Source organism: Fulmarus glacialis, unplaced genomic scaffold (assembly GCF_000690835.1).
Source record: "Fulmarus glacialis isolate BGI_N327 unplaced genomic scaffold, ASM69083v1 scaffold10593, whole genome shotgun sequence".
In the NCBI taxonomy this organism is placed as follows: domain Eukaryota; kingdom Metazoa; phylum Chordata; class Aves; order Procellariiformes; family Procellariidae; genus Fulmarus; species Fulmarus glacialis.
Genome location: NW_009204896.1, coordinates 77891 through 98006, shown reverse-complemented (window position 1 = coordinate 98006; position 20116 = coordinate 77891). Strand labels below are relative to the sequence as shown.

At 35.2% G+C, this 20116-nt stretch overlaps 1 protein-coding gene across 1 annotated transcript in view; it reads left to right on the top strand.

The window, feature by feature from the left end:
- Positions 1-3372: 3372 nt before the first annotated feature.
- Positions 3373-20116, top strand: part of LOC104074873 (voltage-dependent L-type calcium channel subunit alpha-1D) — a gene marked incomplete at both ends in the record, with an annotated part of 93641 nt that continues 76897 nt past the window's right edge. Inside the window, 3 exons of the mRNA XM_009575168.1 lie at positions 3373-3515; positions 4932-5084; positions 6037-6233. Coding sequence (XP_009573463.1) covers positions 3373-3515; positions 4932-5084; positions 6037-6233 — 493 coding nt within the window. The remainder of the gene's footprint in view (positions 3516-4931; positions 5085-6036; positions 6234-20116) is intronic.

The window sequence follows — 20116 nt, the reverse complement described above, 5'->3', positions numbered from 1 at the left end:
TGGAGAACACCGCTTGTGACCGGCCACCATGCCTGGGGGAGAATGTATGCTAAAAATGCCTTTTGTTTTTTTGTTTTTTTTTTTTTACCCTGTGTGCCTTGCTGTACTAGGAAACCCTGGAGAGTTTGTTCTGCTCCTCAGAGGAGGGAGGGAGGGACTGCTCGGGCCTTATGCAGGTTACAGAAGAGTGTCCCACATTGACATTATGCACCTGCTTATAATGAATAACACATATGGCTTTTTTGTCAGCACTTCTTGTCAATGGTTGTGCTAGTTCCTTATAAGATCCTACCTTTGACTATCTAGGGAATTAATCATTCCCCAGCTCCCTAAATATGGTGGAGATTGTATTGAGGGGGAAAAAAAAAAAAGGAATTTTCAGTGCTGTAAATCTTGTTTACTGAAAACATTTACTGGTATAGCACGTGGAGAACATTATCCACATATAACTTTGTATGTTGTGGCTGGCTTACAAAGAAGACCTTATCATGCAGTGTGCAATTCTAATTTCATTTTTAAGTTCAAACTATATCAAGTATTGCCTGTAATTGAAAAGACCCAGAAATTAGTGTGTGTGCTGCTCTTAACTCACGTCATTACTTTGCGTCTTTTTCTTTTCCTTAATGTAAAGGAATTTGTGGTAAAGCATTATTAAATTTGGGCAAGTATTATGAATGTATGAATACCCAATTTATAACTATTTGATTCTGAGATAGTAAATGTTACTGAGAAGATTGTATTTGGGCCAGTTGCTTGGCATTCAGGCAGTTTTGGTCCAGCACTAAAATTTGTATATAAATAGATCCTTCATCAGGTCAGGTCATTCTCAACAGATTGGCCTCTGTGCCTGAAGGGGAAGCTTGGTGGGCAGGTGTGGAGACTATCACACATAAGAGCTCTATTCTCTTGCCAGGCAGTCACTTGAATAGACCTCTTCCCTCTTGTCAAGTGACCATGGAGTTACAGTAACCCTGGAGCAGTCTAATTAACATGACCTCTATCTTTGGCTGTGTCCTAAATACATGATAACTAAAAAATTTTCCATTAACTCATAAAACACTCATTATTGGAGGCTAAATCTAGTTAGGTCAAATGCTCACACTGAATCCAAGGTAAATATGAAGAAAAAAGCACTTCATCTTATCAAATACCTAAAATATCACACTAAGATTTAAATCCTAGCTCAAAACCAAAAGTTTTGGAATATAAACTATTGTATATGTTGTCATCAGTCTACCTGGAAGACAAGGTGGACCCTTCATAACGTCACGCACTGACAAAACTGTGAGCAATATTTTTGTTCTTGCACTCTGTGAGCAATATTTTTGTTTCTTCTTTAAGAATACATTCTTTTTAAGAATACAATCCACATAAGCAAGTAAACAAGCATGAATCCATTTATTTAATTAATACTTAAAAGCCCAGTGAAAAATTGATTTTCATATATAACCCAAGGTGGGTATGGAATCACTTCTGGACCTGATTTTATTTGACTAGTTTCATTGTGAAATTTCATTAGTATTTTAATAGCTTTGAAAGAGCTGCCATGATGTCCTATATTGGATGTATTAGATGAAATTTGCTTCATGTGCTTTCTCAGCAGAAACTGTAGCAGTCCAAATGCTTGAATCTTAATTATACCAAAAGAAAGCTCTAATAGCAAAAGGGAAGCATGTATAGAGACTTTTTTCCCCACAAAATCAAATTTGGCATTTAAACTTTGGTAAACTTTAGGGGGAAAAAAATGTCAATTTTAAAAGTAATAAAGGAGATCAATGGCTTTATACCTAAATGGCTTTATAGGATGGACATAAAATGGCAGAGCTGTAGACATAGCTGTGAATATGGTGTTTTCTCCTGTCTTTCTCACTTCTCTCTGAAACCAGTGAGAGTATGAATTAGTTTCAGAGCAGTCTACTACTTGCCTGCATGCTATGCCACGTAATTTCCATTGATTTCTGTGAGAGAATAAGGTCCTGGTAGAGAAAGCTTTCATAGCAACTTCCTATGCCTGTAGCCCTTAAATTTTCTGAATGATGTATGGACTGACAGGCTGAAAACAGCTTCTCTTAATTTGGGACTTGATTCAGAAGTCTGTTTAATCATGTCTACCTTTAGAGCATGAATAGTCACTCTGAAATCATTGAGATGGCTCATTTTCTTAGAATTATGCTTCTATTAAATTATAGGGCTGAATCAGGACCTGAAATATTAAATGTCTGGATTTCTATGGTTATAGCAGTATGTAGGTTGCTGGTGTTCATTCTAAGATCTGTAGTCTTCATGCCTGGGTTTCACTTTGGAGGAGAATGAAGCAGAATAGGGATGGGTATTGGCTGATACAGGTCAATTGCTTACTGGGAGAAGAGAAGAAAGTCTTCAATGTTCAAGTTGGGGCAACCTGTTAAATATTAGATTATTTCTAACAACTATCCAGCATGACAGAGTTGTGAATCTGAGTTGTGAAAACTTTTCTTGACAAAGCCAAAAACCTGCATGTTTCAGGAGTCCTTTACAAGTGTGAAACGTTTTTCAGGATTACAACTCTATTGACTTGATAATCCTTTCAGGAGAAGTTCAGTTTTGCAACTACTGAACTACAGACTCTGTGCAAAGGATAATGTGGTTTGCATGGTCTAGCCACAGTCTAGAAAACCATGTGTCTGAAATGCAGGTCCAGACTAAAATGAAACTAAGATTACTTTGCGCTTCAACCACTTGCATCACTTTGAATTGCTGCTAGAAGTGGGAAAGAAAAATAAAACTCCTGTCTTCCAAACTGTTCTAATGAATGACTAGCTTGTTTCTGCAGTGAAGAAATGCAATATAAGAAATGAGTCATCTGGGAATATTTTTATCCTCAAAGATATTATGTGTAAGAAACAAATCCTTTTGGTATTATTAAATGTTGTGGACTCTAATTATTTTTCATATATTCAGTTTTTTCTGACTGTATTTAGAATATTGAACTGCAGTGTCACTTGGAGTTCATATATTCCACCAAAATTAGAACAGATGGTTTCTTGTGATTATCTATTTCATGTTCTAAAGAGAAGACTAATTCTCCAAACCTTACAGCTAAAACATCTGAACAAAGAAGTGGCAAAGTAGCTTCATTTATTTAAAAATAGCAGATGGTGTATACAAGCAGAATGCTAATTTATTGGGTACTGTGTGATCATTGCTCTCTGGAGGGATTAGAAACTCTTGCACTTCATAACTCTTCCTGTCATGATTTAATGTGTAAATATACCTCTCATTTTGACAGCTGAACAGCTTTTCAGAATTATCTGCAGTTCAAGTAATGTCGTAATATCTTTGATTACATGGTAAATGGATGGTGATGACCTTACCCTTCATCTCATTTTCTAGATTATTTAGTGTAATATTGGAACAATTAACCAAAGAAACAGAAGGTGGCAGCCACTCAGGTGGCAAACCTGGTGGCTTTGATGTCAAAGCCCTAAGAGCCTTTCGTGTATTGCGACCTCTCCGGCTTGTATCAGGAGTGCCCAGTAAGCTCTTTTCTATTTAATTCCTTTGGAATGAGTACTGTAACTGATCTGATTATTTAACTTTCTTGTTCCAGACACTAACAGAAATGAGATAATATAAAGTTGATTTTTTGTTATCTGGTTATGTATATAAAGTGAGTTTCGAGATGAATGATACCCTATTTCAAGTTGAACGAAGGATTGTGAATTCATTCAGTGTATGATCTTCTTACATAGTTCAGTAAGCAGACAGGGGAATACACTTTTTAGAAGCTTTATATAAAAGTAAATTACATGTTAAAACGCAAATACACCAGAAGAAAAAAAAGACAGATTTTTTTTATTTCAAAACCCTGCAGATCTGAAAGTGTAGGTGGTCCTAAAATAGTTTATATATTGGTAAGTGTGTGCCAAAGCACATTACACATTGCATATTTCCTGCCCCCTCCAATGCACATGAATGCCTTCTGTTTATCTCATTAGACCTAACGGATAAATTAGGGAACCTAAAAAGTAGAACAATATTATTTAAAGAAAGCAATTGAATTTTCTGATAATCTTTCCTGTTTTCTTTTAATACACTATTAATTACTGAAGCTATTTGGGCTGAATAAGAGGATCGTGGCTTACAATTCAGCTCTTTCCAAGACATTCAAAATAAGAATCCTAATGCTGTGTTTATTATATCATAGTCTGTTACATGGAAATGATTGTGATGGTATATATTTAGCAAAAGAACTTCAGTGAAGAAAGAAGCAGTCTTACAAAATGTCAGAAAGGAAGTCTATTAAAATTAAAATGAGCTATATTTTGTTCTCATTGGTACTTGGCAGCTTCATTAGTCTGGGATTTGCTTCTTTTGGTAAGACCAAAATTTGGCTAAAAATTTAATTAAGGAGAAAAAATAAAAAAGAAGTAGTTTTGAAAGTGATGTGAGGGATAAATGATGAAGTAAGTTTGTTCAGAGAAGAAATGTGTTTTCCCAGGTAACTACACCCTATTTATCTCTCCAGACCAAAAATACAGTTCTGTGATTGGCTGAGCGTACGTTTTCTCAGGACTTGCCACGAAGTTGTGGTTGTAGCACAGAATTTTTTAAAGGTCATATAAAATGATCTACAGCCACACACTAACTACCTGCCCTTTCTTTCTAAAAAACCATAAATTCTTGTGACACATTTCAAGCATTGACTTCTATGGCATGACCTTTATTAACAGAGGAAATAATTAGACTTTGGCACAAAGTTTTAGATTCTTCTGAATTATTTTATGTTACAGGAATATTTTGTGGCTCTGGACAGTAGAAATTTTTTTTAAAACTGATGCACTCTGCATGCCTGTAGCATCAATTTCTAATAATGTACAATTACAGAAAATTCAGTAAGGCAAGACATAGAAGTCTGGTTCATATTTTTGTATCCTCTTTTTTTCTTTTAGGTTTACAAGTTGTCCTGAACTCCATTATAAAAGCCATGGTCCCCCTCCTCCATATTGCCCTTTTGGTATTGTTTGTAATCATAATCTATGCTATTATAGGATTGGAACTTTTTATTGGAAAAATGCACAAATCTTGTTTTCTTATTGATTCAGGTAAGTCATGAAACTGTTGACTAAAATAAGGGATTAATTCCATTTTTTTTCAAGTCTGTGGGATTTCACTTTGAAATGGAACAGGGGCCAAAGCACTGAAACTGTTGTAACTCCAGTTTTCACTGTGCTTCATAATTTTAGGAAGAGTGCATTAAATTTAAAAAACAACAACAATGCAAACTAGTTAGAGACTAGAACATGCTCTGAATAGTTTTCGTTTCTGAAATGTGTAACTGAAATGTCAGTAGTGAAAATAGTAAGGGTGACTATCTACAAGGGACAACAGTTTTTTCCAATGTCTGATTACTGAAGAGCTAGCTAGTCCTATTCCAGGGAAGATACTTTCCTGAGTTCACAATCTGGCAGTGTCTCTCCTTCAAGATTGTCGCAGTGTGTAAGAAGTTCAGTTCTGAAATGAGCAACGAAAGAAAAGCGTTCATCCATCCACGTGAAACGATGAAATGGAAGTGTTTGTTATGGGAGAATTTTGAAGGAGTGAAACATCATGATGGAGTATCTGATGGCTAAGGGTACATTTCTATCAGCTAAATAATGAAGTAGACTATATGTAGGAATGGGTCCAGACCTGTTTCTTTGGTGGTCTGTATGTTAGTATGAAGTGGCATGAAGTGAAGAAACAGCAATGAAGAGAAAAAAAAGATTAGCATGGGGAGATTCTAAAAAGATACGTTGTATTATTACATGCTTCCTTCCATGGCGTAATTACTCGAGCTCTTTTATACATTCAGTTTTGATTAGCCTATTTTAAGGCTGTAAGGCCCAGATGTGAGAGACACTAAAAGCTCCAAAGCTTCCACAGGTTGCCTTTCTGAGCATTTCTCAGGTTGATATCTGGATTTACCTTCCAACAGGATTGATATTTCTTCATGCAAAGAGTTAGCTCACAAAAATTTGAGAACTGAAAGTTCTGATTTTTTTGGTCAATTTTCAGATATACTAGTTGAAGAAGATCCAGCACCTTGTGCATTCTCAGGGAATGGACGTCAGTGTGTCATGAATGGCACTGAATGTAAGGGTGGATGGGTTGGACCAAATGGAGGCATAACCAACTTCGATAATTTTGCATTTGCGATGTTGACTGTGTTCCAGTGTATAACCATGGAAGGATGGACTGATGTGTTATACTGGGTAAGTTCATAAATCACAGAGCTTTGTTTACTTTTAAACAATGTTCAAGTGAGAAATAAGCTGTATCTTACAATACTGTCAGCGGGAAATCTTGGTGAGTTTTGCAGGAGATGAGCTCAGCTGCATACTTTTTCCAGTCACAGCATCTTACTGGAATCCTCAGGCTAAGAAGACTTTTTAGAAAGAAATTTATTCATTGCTTATTTGAGGAGGTTTTGCCTATTCCATTTGGATAAATGTAATATTACATTTATGTCTTTTGGACTAGCATTTTTTCGTGCAAGCCTATGGTTTTTAAGTATACACAACATTAATATAAACTAGAACAAAGCAAGCTCTAAACTGTCATTGCTTGCCATGGGGACTGCAAATGGTTTGTTAACCTTTCAGAAACAACAAATCACAAGACCTGTGAGCCTGACATTGTCTCTGTAGAAGCAGCAAAAGGTATTATTACTAACTGTAAGTCCCCACCTTTAAATGCTACTCTAACATCAGGTATGGAACCTCCACAATCTTACAACATAAACAGACAACATACAACAGCTGGGCACAGACTGGGAAACTGAAGATATATTTAGTCCTGATTTTACAAATGAGAACGGAGGAAAAAGAACACACAGATTTTTAGAGGACTAGGGTCATCTAAATGTACTGGTAGATATTTCTCTGCCTAACCCCCTTCCAATCTAAGGACATTACATTTTTTCTGTGAATCTTTAAGCACCTAATATCTTATGTGAGTGATTTGACCAAGGTCATTCAAGAAGTCTGTGACAGACCCTACCTACCACAGGTGCTGAAAATCAATGAGAATATTCTGTACTACTCAGTACTCAGCAGTAAGTCTTTGCAGCAATTAGGGCCTTACAACAAATATAATTCTAACAGTTCAAATATTGGACAATATTTATGAAAGAAGAAAACTGATTACAAGTAAGGATCACTATTAGCAAACTGTTAAAAATGGATGAGCTATCTCAAGATGTGTCTTACTGGAACTATACTCTATTTTGTGTTGCTCACAGCAGCTCACATTTTGATTTCCTGTAAGTTTGTCTGGCCAAGTGGGACTATTTACTAACAGCACATTTGTTGTGGAGTATTGGATGCAGTTAAGGATGTAGTATTACCCAGTGTATGAACAGTTAATTTTATGTGGTCGTTTGTTGCAAATGAAGGTGAAATATGCTGTTGCTAAAAAAAAAAATGTAACACCAGAGTATAGTCTCAGATAAAATCTGTGATACTAGAATATAGAATATGGAGATGTTTTTAAGATAATGTCACTTAAAAATAATTAAGATGGTAAACTGGCATTCTTTTAGGATTGAAAGACAAAAAGATTTGGCAAAATATGAATCTCTGCTTCCACTTTCTGTTATCAGAGATACAAAATTGGCTATGAACATGCTAACCTTCAATACTAAAGAGTCTAACAATAATGCATAGCTACATGTAGGCTAATGTATTTTTTCTCATAGTGTAGGTTTATCAATTCTTAGGGGTTTGTTCGCCAACTCTTCCTAATTTTCTGAAAGAGACTGTGTGAATGTAGAATTAGTACGTGCTTTATAGGGTTTGTGTTCGTGATGATGACAGTTATTTTTATCCCTCCTGAAAGAAAAGGGAAGGTTTGCCATGATTCTCTAGAAAAAAAAATACACATTTAACATCTTTCAAGGCAAAAGTATGCCAACATTTCAGTACCTGATAATTCCTCCAACTGTCACCAATTTTTTTCAAAGAAAATTAATATAAAAACTTTGGGAATTACTGTATTTGTAATATGATTGTTACAAAAGATATAGAAACAATTTAAGCTGAGTGGCTTACTGTTAAACATTTTTTTCCCTAAGAATTAATGAGCTAATGGATCTGATGCATCTTAAGAAATCTTTGTAGAGTCTCCATTGACAGCACAAAAAATAAAACCATTAAAATAGGATGCTGAATATTGTCATGATCGGACAAAATGCATAAGAGAACTAAAAAATAAAAAAATTCAAAACTGCACACATGAGTTATTTTATTTATTTCTCTGTAACGAGTTCCTGATGTAGAAGATACCTACAGATACACAGATGTCAGTTTTCATTTTATTACAAATGATACTGGGATTATTGGACAGAGAAGCAAATATTTATTGACCTAGTGAAATATGATCAAAGTCAGATATTCAGGTGGCTTTGGAATCTGTCTTAACTGACGTTTATATAAATAAATTATAGATCTGGATTCTTTGTATCTGTAGATCAACGAATTGCACATTGTCAAGTTGAAATTACTTGCTGACGACAAGAGAAATGACAATTTATATTTTACCCCTGGACTAAGCTGAGATAGATTTAGCTATTGCTAGCTAAAAATTGGAAAATATTTTGTTTTAATTGCAAATTGTGAAAACATTAGGGGTATACCAGATTGTAGTAAAAATGTCCAAAGAATCTAAGGAAGCCATTTTAGCTAGAGGTGCATGGGTTTTGTGGGTTGCTTTTTATTTAGAAATCTGTTGATGATACACAGACTGAATGAATTTTATATAAAACATGAACAAATAAAACCAAAACCGCAAATATTAGAAACTGCACAAAATTCTGATTTCCATTTGGTCACTGTGTGAACAGTAAAATTAACTACGTAGGCTTATCTCACTAGCAGGTGTAATCTGAGTGGGTGAAATACGTGCAATATTTTGCATCATGTTATGTGGCATTCTGTTAGCAAGAATGACAGCTGAAAATGACAGCTTCCGATAAGACTCACTAGCACAGCTTGTTATCACCTGGTTAACAACAGTAAACTCTGCTTAAAAATTCTCCAAACATCAATAATGGTTTTTCTCTTATGCATATCTATTATAGATTGAGGGCTTGATCCTGCTACTGCTAAGCACCCTTCAGATCCTGGTGACTCACATGGACATTCTGCTGCTCACCAGTTTGCATCTGAATCCCATATTATCCTATTATTTTTTGAAGTGTCTTCGTCTGGCTACTAAGAGAAAACTCTCTAACTTATGTGTATCTCACTGGATAGCATGTATTACATGTTTCATTCACAAAAAATGTGACTCCTTAGTGCCAAATGCTAGACTTAACTACAGAGGTTAAGGGGCAGTGTCCTTGTTTTCACCAATCAGTGCAGCATATGTGTTCCCAAACCATAGAATATGTTTGTGGCTGCACATCTGTACATCTTCTCCATTTATATCAGAACTGTGTTTATTCTCAGTCACAGTCCTTTCTGTTGCTCTCTAGCCCTAGCTGAAGGCTTACGCTGTTAGTTTTGGATCCCCACGCAGTCCTTGTTATTGGCAAAGTGGCAGCCTCTGTGTGCCCAAGTTTTTAATGCTCTGGCTCGCATTCTAAAGCTGAGAGCATAGTATTCTTTGCCTCATTTTCAGTTTATGCTAGCAAGCACTCAAGAATTACAAAATCTGAGTCTGCATTTGCATATCTGGCTCTAGATTTTTTCCATGTCTTTCAAACATCTAGATTTATAGTCTATTAATGGCAAACATGTATTTTGTAAATTGCTTTTTGTTTTTAGCTATTTCACTTGATACGTAGGAACACACATAATGAGCAGTGGTACTTGCCAGTAAAACCCCCAATTTTCCCATGAGTACCAGAATTATCACATTTAATTTTTCTTGTTTTCATCATAGTGAAGTTATCTTGAGTTACTACACTTGAATAATCTGACACACTGACACTACTGTAACGTGAATAAGAGATGGGCAGGGCCTCTGTGAAACAAACTGCTTTATGTGATGGGTTGCCAGTGCAGTTGATTTAATGATGGAGCAACTGTATTAGTGGCTACTGAATTTTACTAAGTCAATTTTATGGACAGATGTTGCATTACTAGCTCAAATTTTAACAGCTCCTCAGTTCTCTGACACCTAGCTAGCACTATTCAATTTTTGAAATTGAAGCACTCAAGCTGAAATTGCTGAATAATGGTACATTGATGTCTTATATAGTTTTGCCTATTAATACATCTATTGATATGCTAACAAGATATTCTCTCAAGGATTCATGTTTAAAATACACAATTCATTACCTGAAATGTCTAAGCAATCTAAACCTAAATGTCTAAGGTGTAGTCTAAACTATATCTAAAACTTGCATAAGGTTTAAGGAAAGGGGTGTCAGTTTTTTAATATACCTTTTACTAATACGTCAACTTCTTAAAACTATGTCCTGTTTGATAGTAACATATGTTATCATCAAAGAAATATTTCATTCATAATTCCTCTGCTTTTATAACAAAGAGAAATGTGCACTTAGAAATCTGTTTCTTGCTTTAGAAATTAAGCTTTGTATGTCCCAATATACTCCTTGAAGCATCCTAGAACATTTGAAGAAAATCAATCGTTTCTGCAACACGGTCTGTTTAGGCTGCACTGCACTTCTGCATATGTCTAGTATGCAAGTGTCTACACAGCCATTGCATTAATGTTACTGGAAGTAACATATCAAGATAGAAAAGACTGTATCAGTATTTCTTTAAATGCATTTCCATAACCAAGTACAAGAGCTGTGGCTTCCTTACTTGCTTTCCAATAGTACAAGATGACTTTCTTTATTATGCATAAACTAAAAGGTAGAAAATCACTATATGTTTGTTTTCTAACTGGATGAGAATTTTAAAAAATGATTGTAACTCCCACATAAACCTGTGCGTAGAAAAGAAAATAATTACAATAGTAAAACAAAGCAGTCTATTGATTTTTCAGAATGTCAATCAGATTATCAAGAACTCAAACAATCTTCTAATCATATCACTTTTTACACATGAAGTTCCTAGTTCAAGAATCTTAGACAGCCTACTCCGAAGTATTATAAGGGGATATATCAGCTGAAACCAGCTGATGTGCAGCCGAAGATTTTTTCCTAAACACAAGCAAATAGTTTGCAAATATATCTCACAAGAAAACCCCTTGACTCAGGCACAAAGTGTATTATTAGTCCATAAACAAAAAGTTGCAAAGTATGTTTGAAGTATTACCAAAACCGTCATCAGAGTGCTGAGCAGGATCTCTGAAAAATATCTTTCAAAAAATGTGACCGACAGTCAGATAAGCAATAATACTCTAGAACTTTGAATTGAATGATTTAATAAACCAATGGGAAACAACTACTTTGGGTGATTTAAGTCATATTAGTCCCATTACAGCTGCAGAAATGGAAGGCATGTTATTGCATCCAAACAATACTTGTCAGCAAAGAATTTCAGCTTACAGTCTGAGAGAAGTCAGAGAATGCTTGACAGCTTTTTCCCCTTTGTAAATCAGTTGCAAATACGAGCAAAAAATGTTAAAAATTGTGAGGAAATATGTTAGAAAAGTCTTAGAAAATATTTATTTCTGCCTTTGTCTGTTACGTACTAAGGATAGCTTAATGCTATTTTCTTAGCAACACTCAACACCACTCACAGGTCATCTAAGGGAGACTCTTCATTGAAATAAGGCAGCTCATCCCCAGAGGCATTGATGTGCTGGATGCACAGTGCTCTCAGCCTTTGATGACTACATAGCCAGAAATTTAACATGTGATATCCAGCTGGAGAAAGAGTGATAGAAATTTTGGATGACAGTATTAATATACTGCATAAATCACATGTAAGAGCCAGGGATTGCTAGCAGGATTTTTTTGAATTTGCATGTTAATTACTTCAATCCAATTTCATGTTAAAATCTAGCTTAACCCCCCGCCTTTTAGGTAATAATTTGGACTTATTACTTTTTAATGTTCTTTAGATATAAAAAGCTCCAAATCAAACAATTTTAGATTGCAAAGCGACAAGACTTAAATTGCCAATAAATTAGAAACATCAGAAAGAGAGAAAAGGGAATGATCAAATTCAGACATGCAAACAGAGCTACCAAGCCAAGGAATATACATATTAAAAGTTTGAATTAGCATTAAAAGGGATGATCATATAATATAATTTTTTTCAAATGAACATCTTAACACAAAGACCCCACCTGAGAAGGATTTTAAACTACCTCACAGGGAAATATCTTTCCCATGAAATGAACTTGATTTACTTTGACAAGATATCTAGTATCTCAGTCTTAGCTGACTGCTGACCTGTACTGCAGTCAAAGCATGGAACTAATTTCTTATCATAGATCATTGCAAATACTCGAAAGAACATACTGTTTCTCCCCAGAAAGTTTAAATAAAATGCATAGAAACTGGATTAGAAGTAGGCTAAACTCTAGGTAGTGCTAAGAACTCCACTAGTTGAATAGCTAGAGTTTCTTCCAAAAACTTTGCCACAAGAAGCGATCAATCCTTTAAAACCATCCTAGTTGCCACACTGTCCCAGGATAACAGTTTAGTAGATAAATTCAGGTCTATCTTGAGTATTGGATTTTGTTTATTGTTTCTACATAAACTAAGGTAAGAATTTTACATCATCAATCCAAATAGTACATGCTATTATGCTTGCATTTTTTTGTGTCCAGCATATGGGAAATATTAATACATCCAATTATTATATAATGTTGTATGGTACGTATATAGGTGGCATAGCAGACATGAAAAGAAAAAAGATATTTAGTACATATCACCAAAGTGGATACTATTACTCTGTTCCCTTTAACATATTGTAGCTAAATATTTAAAAATAAACACATTGTTCATCACATTAGTGACTTCATTTCAATAGTTCTTTGAACCCTTAGATTTAACAAACCAAATCAGTACATAAGTTTTATGAATTTCTTATGTGAAATTAGTTTGGGCAATATCGATAAATAGGTAGAAGCACTAAAAAATTGTTAATCCTAAATTAACATGCTGCAACCAATGAAGGAATCAAACACTTCCATTTTGTTATACCTGGAATATAGTTTTTGTTAAACCTGATAAGTGTCGTCCCACAATCCAACAGAAAACCTTCTCTGAGTTACTGTTTTGTAGAGGCAGTACTCTTCATTTTGTTATAGTAGTGTCCATCTGCTCTGCAGATTCAACCTGGGATAGCTACCTGAAAAAGAAAAATAATTTCTTAGCAGTCACATTTAACATCTAGGGTTTCCTTGGAACAATTATTTAATGCCCACCCCACCCTTCCCCGACAGTAAGCTGATTAATGAAATACCACCAACAGTAATTAGCTAAAATAGCATTAGATGCAAAATGAAGTATCTGAAAAAAAAAAAAGACCTGCATCTAAACTTATTTCTGATCAATATCAGAAAAAAAAATTATAAGCAATCAGCTTTTGAAGAATAAATGCTGTATTATATACTTCATTAGCTAACAATGGATAAAAATAACAGAAGGCAGAAATTGAGGTCTGTTCAGATACATCAAAGCAAATTAACAAAACTGAAGCAGTGTCTTACAAGTTGAGGTTTAACTTGAGAGGGTCACTTATATGTGTCCTGGATGCAACTTCACAGGATGGTTTACTTACAGAATACGGGGGCCAAATTTAGAGATGATTAAGTAATTATGAGGCTCTCTAGGTACTGTAACAATTTTTCTCTTCTCCAGGGGACATATTTCTCGTTAGGTAGGCCTACCTTAGGCCTACATTAGGCCTACCTTAATGTCTGAGCCATGGAATTCTGATTTTCCAGTTGTTGCTGAGCTGAAATGCTTAACAAAGCAGTGGTCTCTGAGTTCACATCCCACCAGTGTATCTCTCCGCTCGTTTCTGTGTTGGCAATAAAACAAAGTTGAGTCTGGCAAACCAGGAGAATGTCCGGGAAATCTGTGCTTTAACTTCATAACCCAGATAAGATTGAATATAAAATTACATGCTTTTACAAACCAGCCTGGAGGCTGCTACGCTTCAAGCACAGCCTGTTTTAAGTCAGCTTTAAGTTAACTCCACTTCAGCCAAAATATGTCAGGACACAACCTTTGAAGCTAGAAGGCTTTGAAAAGCTGTCTGGTATGCTCTAAAATGAGTAGAATAAATAGCCTGTGATCTGAGGTTTTGTGAACCTACATTGTATGCTTTGAAGAATGCAGGATTAGTCCCATTTCACAAAATACTGGTTTCTGAAGGATTTTTACACCTGTCAAGAGACTGAGTTTGTCAGTCTTAATCATTTTTAAGATGTTTAGGTAGATTATAGGTAACAATAAATAAACCCACCAGTTATGTGTCTACTGGAATGTTATAAAAGGGGGAAAGTAAAATTGAAACCTAAGGAAACTAAGAAACTTAAGAAATTAAGCAAGTTTGAAACATTATAAAAAACAATTAAAAATAGGTTCATGCATCAGCGCATTATATCTGTAATAGTACAAATGCAGAATTAGACGTGTTACTGCGTTGCTTTATCATTATCCCCAGTTAGGGCTTAGATTAACTGATACATACAAAGAGCTTGCAACAATTTTCAATAAAACAGTACTGGGTGTACAGAAAACTAAGACCTTGATCTGCATGCAATTGCATATGGGGATTTCACTCACAATTACCACAGATAGGGACAAATGAGACATTTTAATGATTTCTAATTGATGTTTTAGATTGGAGTGTGCCATCTGCTGCTGTGTAATACTAGTGGTTATGTCTGCTGTAAATTTGGCTTTCTCCCTGTTTCACTTCAGAGTCTTGGTCTCTGATCACCTACACTGTATTGTAATGATAGTTGACTCCCAACTACAGCACAGCTAACAAGATAATTCACTCCAAATGCTAGATGAGGCAGTTTGTCCTATCAGCTCAAGATAATTCTTCAAGATTTTGCAGACCTATACTCACGAATATAGACATGTAAATATAAAGAGCCAAATATACAATAAAAATTAATTATTCTCCACCAATTTAACTTGTACAGAGTAACTTGTCGCCAGATCTGGTAGCATCAATAAATAGGCCCTTTTACAAGGGTTTTTGAACTATTAGTTACTGCGTCACTCATGAAGGGGACAGGAAGAGCTTCAGAGTTGAGTTCAAAATTCTTTTCAAAGCTGTTTAAACATACAAATCTAATTTAACATCTGTATGAAAGGAGTGGAAATGCCAAAGCATAGCCAAAAGTGGCACTTCTGGAAAATAAGCATTTTTAAACACTCATCTGAGTAGTATACATCTACTGTTATGGTGAAACAGAATTAAGTGATATGGAAAATACTTTGTCCTTCATATCATCCATCATCTCATCTGTCCTCTGGTTGATGTGATGGACAAACTAATTAGAACTGAAATCTGAACAATAAGACTAGATCTGGAAAAAGGCACAAAGAAGGGCAAGAAGGATGGTACTTGGGGGTGTCTTTGCAATAGGTGTTATGGATGCTAAAAGCTTATCAAAAAGAGATGGAACAAGTCCATTGAGAACCATTAAATATGACACTTTCTTCAGTATAGTAAATCCCTGAGCCACAGAGGGTGGGAGTCTTGCAAGAATTTTTGCTGAGGATTTGAGATGTGATGTGTCCTAGATTTACCATAATTCAGGGGCTTTTATTGTTTGTTTCTTAGTTGTGACTTCCAATGCATCTGGAATTTGTGTCTTTGTAACTCCTTATTCTGCACTTTGGGTGAGAAGTCAGCATTAATCCTTTCAATTGAAAATACCTTGTTTCTGAGGATGGAGATTTTCCTGTGCTCATGTATTAACCAAGTTCTGCCTCAATTTTTAATCAGAAGGCAAATTGACTCCTTTAATCTTTCTTTAATTGAAAGTTATGGAAAATGCCACTTGACATGCATGAAATGAGCAGTGAAGTTTTCCAAAAGGAAAGGACTTCTTTTTATACTTTCATCTCTGGTATTAATGCAATCAGAAATATTACTTCATGAACAGAAATTACAATGCGTTACTTGAATAGGGTTTAATTGTTTCTAGAATTAAATTGTAAAATTCTTGAGTAGATGCAATTTCAGGCTGTTGCTTTTAGGAATTCAATCTTCAATAGTGCCAAGGTGTTCTACTAGATTAAGGGTTCCTGACTTAGGAATGCTTTTGAATTAGTTGAACATCTGCCCAAACCAAAGAATTTCTTCTAGCACTGGTTAGCTGCAGTTTCCAATTTTTACATTACAGGTCATTAGTCCTAGATAGGTTAGCCTAAAACACTGGGCTGGAAATCAAACTGCATAAATGAGAAGGAATTTTTTTCATATGTTACGCACTATAAAGTGAATGAAGGAAATGCAAATCGCAGTTTCCTATGCTAATAGAGCCTTTATGACAGAGCATGGAACTTTCAGCTTTGCTCCTCCTGGGTTACCAAGTTAGCACAATGCCTGGCTGCTTGAATATGTTCTCTTTGTGAGCAAAAAGAGTGTATCAAGTGGGATTGCAGTGATTCTCAGAGCTCTTTTTTCTCAAAGTAAAATTGCAATTATTAATCTCAGGTTTTTCAAAAAGATTTATAGCAGGAAAATGTTGGCATCAACACCAGATGAATTTATGCATTCACTCTGAACCCTGGTGATTTGCAAACAACTGTTTGCTAGTGGTATAGTTCAGTTAGATGCAAAATGCATTCATATGATCGTGCCCCTGTACTCGGCACTGGTGAGGTTACACCTTGAATACTGTGTTCAGTTTTGGGCCCCTCACTACAAGAAGGACATAGAGGTGCTGGAGCATGTCCAGAGAAGGGCAATGAAGCTGGTGAATGGCCTGGAGCACAAGTCTTCTGAGGAGCGGCTGAGGGAACTGGGGCTGTTTAGCCTGGAGAAGAGGAGGCTGAGGGGAGACCTCATCGCGCTCTACAACTACCCGAAAGGAGGTTGGAGCGAGGTGGGGGTTGGTCTCTTCTCCCAAGTAACCAGCGATAGGACGAGAGGAAATGGCCTCAAGTTGCACCAGGGGAGGTTTAGATTGGACATTAAGAAAAACTTCTTTACTGAAAGAGTGGTCAGGCCTTGGAACAGGCTGCCCAGGGAAGTGGTAGAGTCACCATCCCTGGAGGTATTTAAAAGACGTGTAGATGAGGCGCTTAGGGACATGGTTTAGTGGGTATGGTGGTGTTGGGTTAATGGTTGGACTTGATGATCTTAGAGGTCTTTTCCAACCTTAATGATTCTATGATATGTATTTAAAATTTAATCAAAATGTTCACTCATCAGCTATTGTTAGAAAACCACTTTGTATCATATGAATCATTTCTATGAAGCAAATTCAATTCTAAAGTAATAAAATAATTATGAATATGCATTTTAAAAAAACATTGAGTAAATTTTATTTCTAAACCTTAAGGCTAGATGCCTACAATTGAAAGAAGATGCAAAGGGCAACATACACTGGGACAAAGCAGAAATTCAGTCTGGGCAATAGGGTATTTTGCTAAATACCTGAGCCTCTTCATTGTTAAGACTTCTCAAATGTAGGGGACTTGCTCTGAGGGAATAGGCATGGATGATAAAAAAAAACCACCCCAAAAACAAACAAAACAAAAAACCCCCCAAAAAATGAACCCACAGTTGATCTCCTTAGCATAGGCACCTGAAAGGCTAAGTATTGCTAAAAGTGTTGCACAGGAGACTAAGTAGGCCAGTATAATGGGAGCATTATGACAGACTTTATTCTCCATATGAATATGCTGTTGCAGAATTGGACTACGGAAAGTTGGGATCTTTTAAAATTGAAGGTAATGATCCCAGCCTTTCTGAATGGCTATAACCCTTCTCCATTTTAATTTCTCCAAAATACAGTTTTATTGAAATTAAAAGGAAAAAATCCAAATAGAATATATATTTTGCAGTTTTCTTTTTTTTTTCCTAGCAAGTCTAAGTAATTTTAAGTTACTTGTCAGTACCTCAGTTCAATTACTAAAGCATTTTAAAAGGTGATACATAGAGAGATTATTTTAAAGGATGCACGAAGAAATTGTGTAAAATAATCTTCTTTGGTTACTTAGCTAGTTTGTTTACTTTAGTTAGTGTAAAGTGGCATTATATCACCATTGACAACAAGTGCCTGTGGGCCTTAACCTGCAAAGACTTAATGCGTGTGCTTATATCTAACCATCCATAGGGACACCTTGCAGAAACTGAGATTATGATGCATTTTCAAAAGATAGAGGAAAAAACAAAATAAGCAGTACAGTTTGAAAAACATTTGTTTCCATGTTTACTATGTCTATTCCAACAGAGATATTAAGGACCTAAGTCAAACTTGACTATCAATAGAGCTCAAAGCCTAATCACAAATTTCACATACAACAAACACAACAGCATTCACAGAAAAGGAAAAACGTTCGCCCAAAGATTGTTCTACAATACCATATCCAGTCTCAAATGCACATGCGATTTTTATTGTCTGCTGAATTTTCATGGCTAAAAAGCATCTGAAGAAGAATCTAATGCAAACTTGTCAGTATAAACAAAAGAGCCAGAATAATTTCTCTCCCACAAGAGACGTTTCCAAGAAGTTCCAAGTCAGAATTATTTTTGTAACTTATCAAAATGTCTTTTTGCACCTGAATGCTACACACAAAAACAATTTCCCTTGTTTTAAAATACCTGTTTTTCTGAATAGGCCTTTTTACATTTCTATGGTTATGTTTAAGTCCATCTTCTGATAGGTATAATGAGCTTGCTAAGAATAGACAGTGGAAAAGGTTTTTATAGAAAAGCTTGTGTGAGTCTATGAGTGTATTTAAAGCTCAGTTACTTCAACCTTACTTCAAAAAAAAAAGTAACAACTTTTTAAACTTCATTTAACCTTGATCTTGATACAATTTTTGTTCAGAAGTGTTTCTGGAATATTTCCATGTTTCCACTATGTTTCTAAAATTTTATTTCAGTTTTTCATTTTCCTAAAATTGTGTTCATGTTCTTACACAAATTCATTCTCATTTATTTCTTTTTGAATTAATTTAAGATGTCTGACTGCATCCAACTGTAGTATTTCAGGAGAAAAATATTGAAATTCCATGTTACATAAAAAAATAATATTGCTTGTACTGTTGAGATACATATTACATATTTCTTTTCTCAAAAGATCATTCACGTAGCTAGGATATATATTAGCTAAAAATCCTAATATTTCAATATACTTTGTAAGCATCATTTCAACTAGTGAGATCTGAAATTTAGTTCATGTTCTAGGTGTTGAAGAACAGAACTGTTGCACTGCTCCATTTATGTTTGATAATATTTTTGATCTGAACACTAGGTTCACTCAGTGTTTTGTTTTAGAGTATGTATTAGAAATGCAGAGTGAATGTGGCCAGTGGCTTCTTTCTTGTATTGTTCTTCTTTGAATACTAAAGGAATACATAGAACGCTATCTCACCTGAATGATTAGATTCTCTTTTTCTCTGACTCTTCATTGCTATTACTATAGTGATCTACTCTATAAGATCATCTTATTTCTTGCAGATGAATGATGCTATGGGATTTGAATTGCCATGGGTGTATTTTGTCAGTCTCGTCATCTTTGGGTCATTTTTCGTACTAAATCTTGTTCTTGGTGTGTTGAGCGGGTAAGCATACGCCTTTTTCATCATGAAGGCAGAGTCCTGAATTCAGTTGCCATGAACACACAGGTTATCTTATACAGGTGAGAATTCAGTTGTGATCACATGTTTTAATAAACCTCTATTTCTTCCTCTTCTAATTAGAACAGAAACAGTTTTCTGTAGCTATCATATAAAAAACATACAAATACCAAAATCAGAATTTAGACATACCAGTATATGTTCTTCATGTTTATACTTGTGGCAAAATTATAAAAAGGACTAATAATTTTCCTGCACTTATTTAAATGTTATTTTAATTCATCTTCTAAGGCATCATATCTACAACATAATTGGGGTAAGTAAAGAAATTAAACAAATGTTCATTGATTTTTTTTTTTTTTTAAAGAACTGAATAAGCCATAAACTTTCAGTGTTGAAACCTACGTGATCTGGCAGCTGCAAAAAGGACTCTGCTGTTTAATG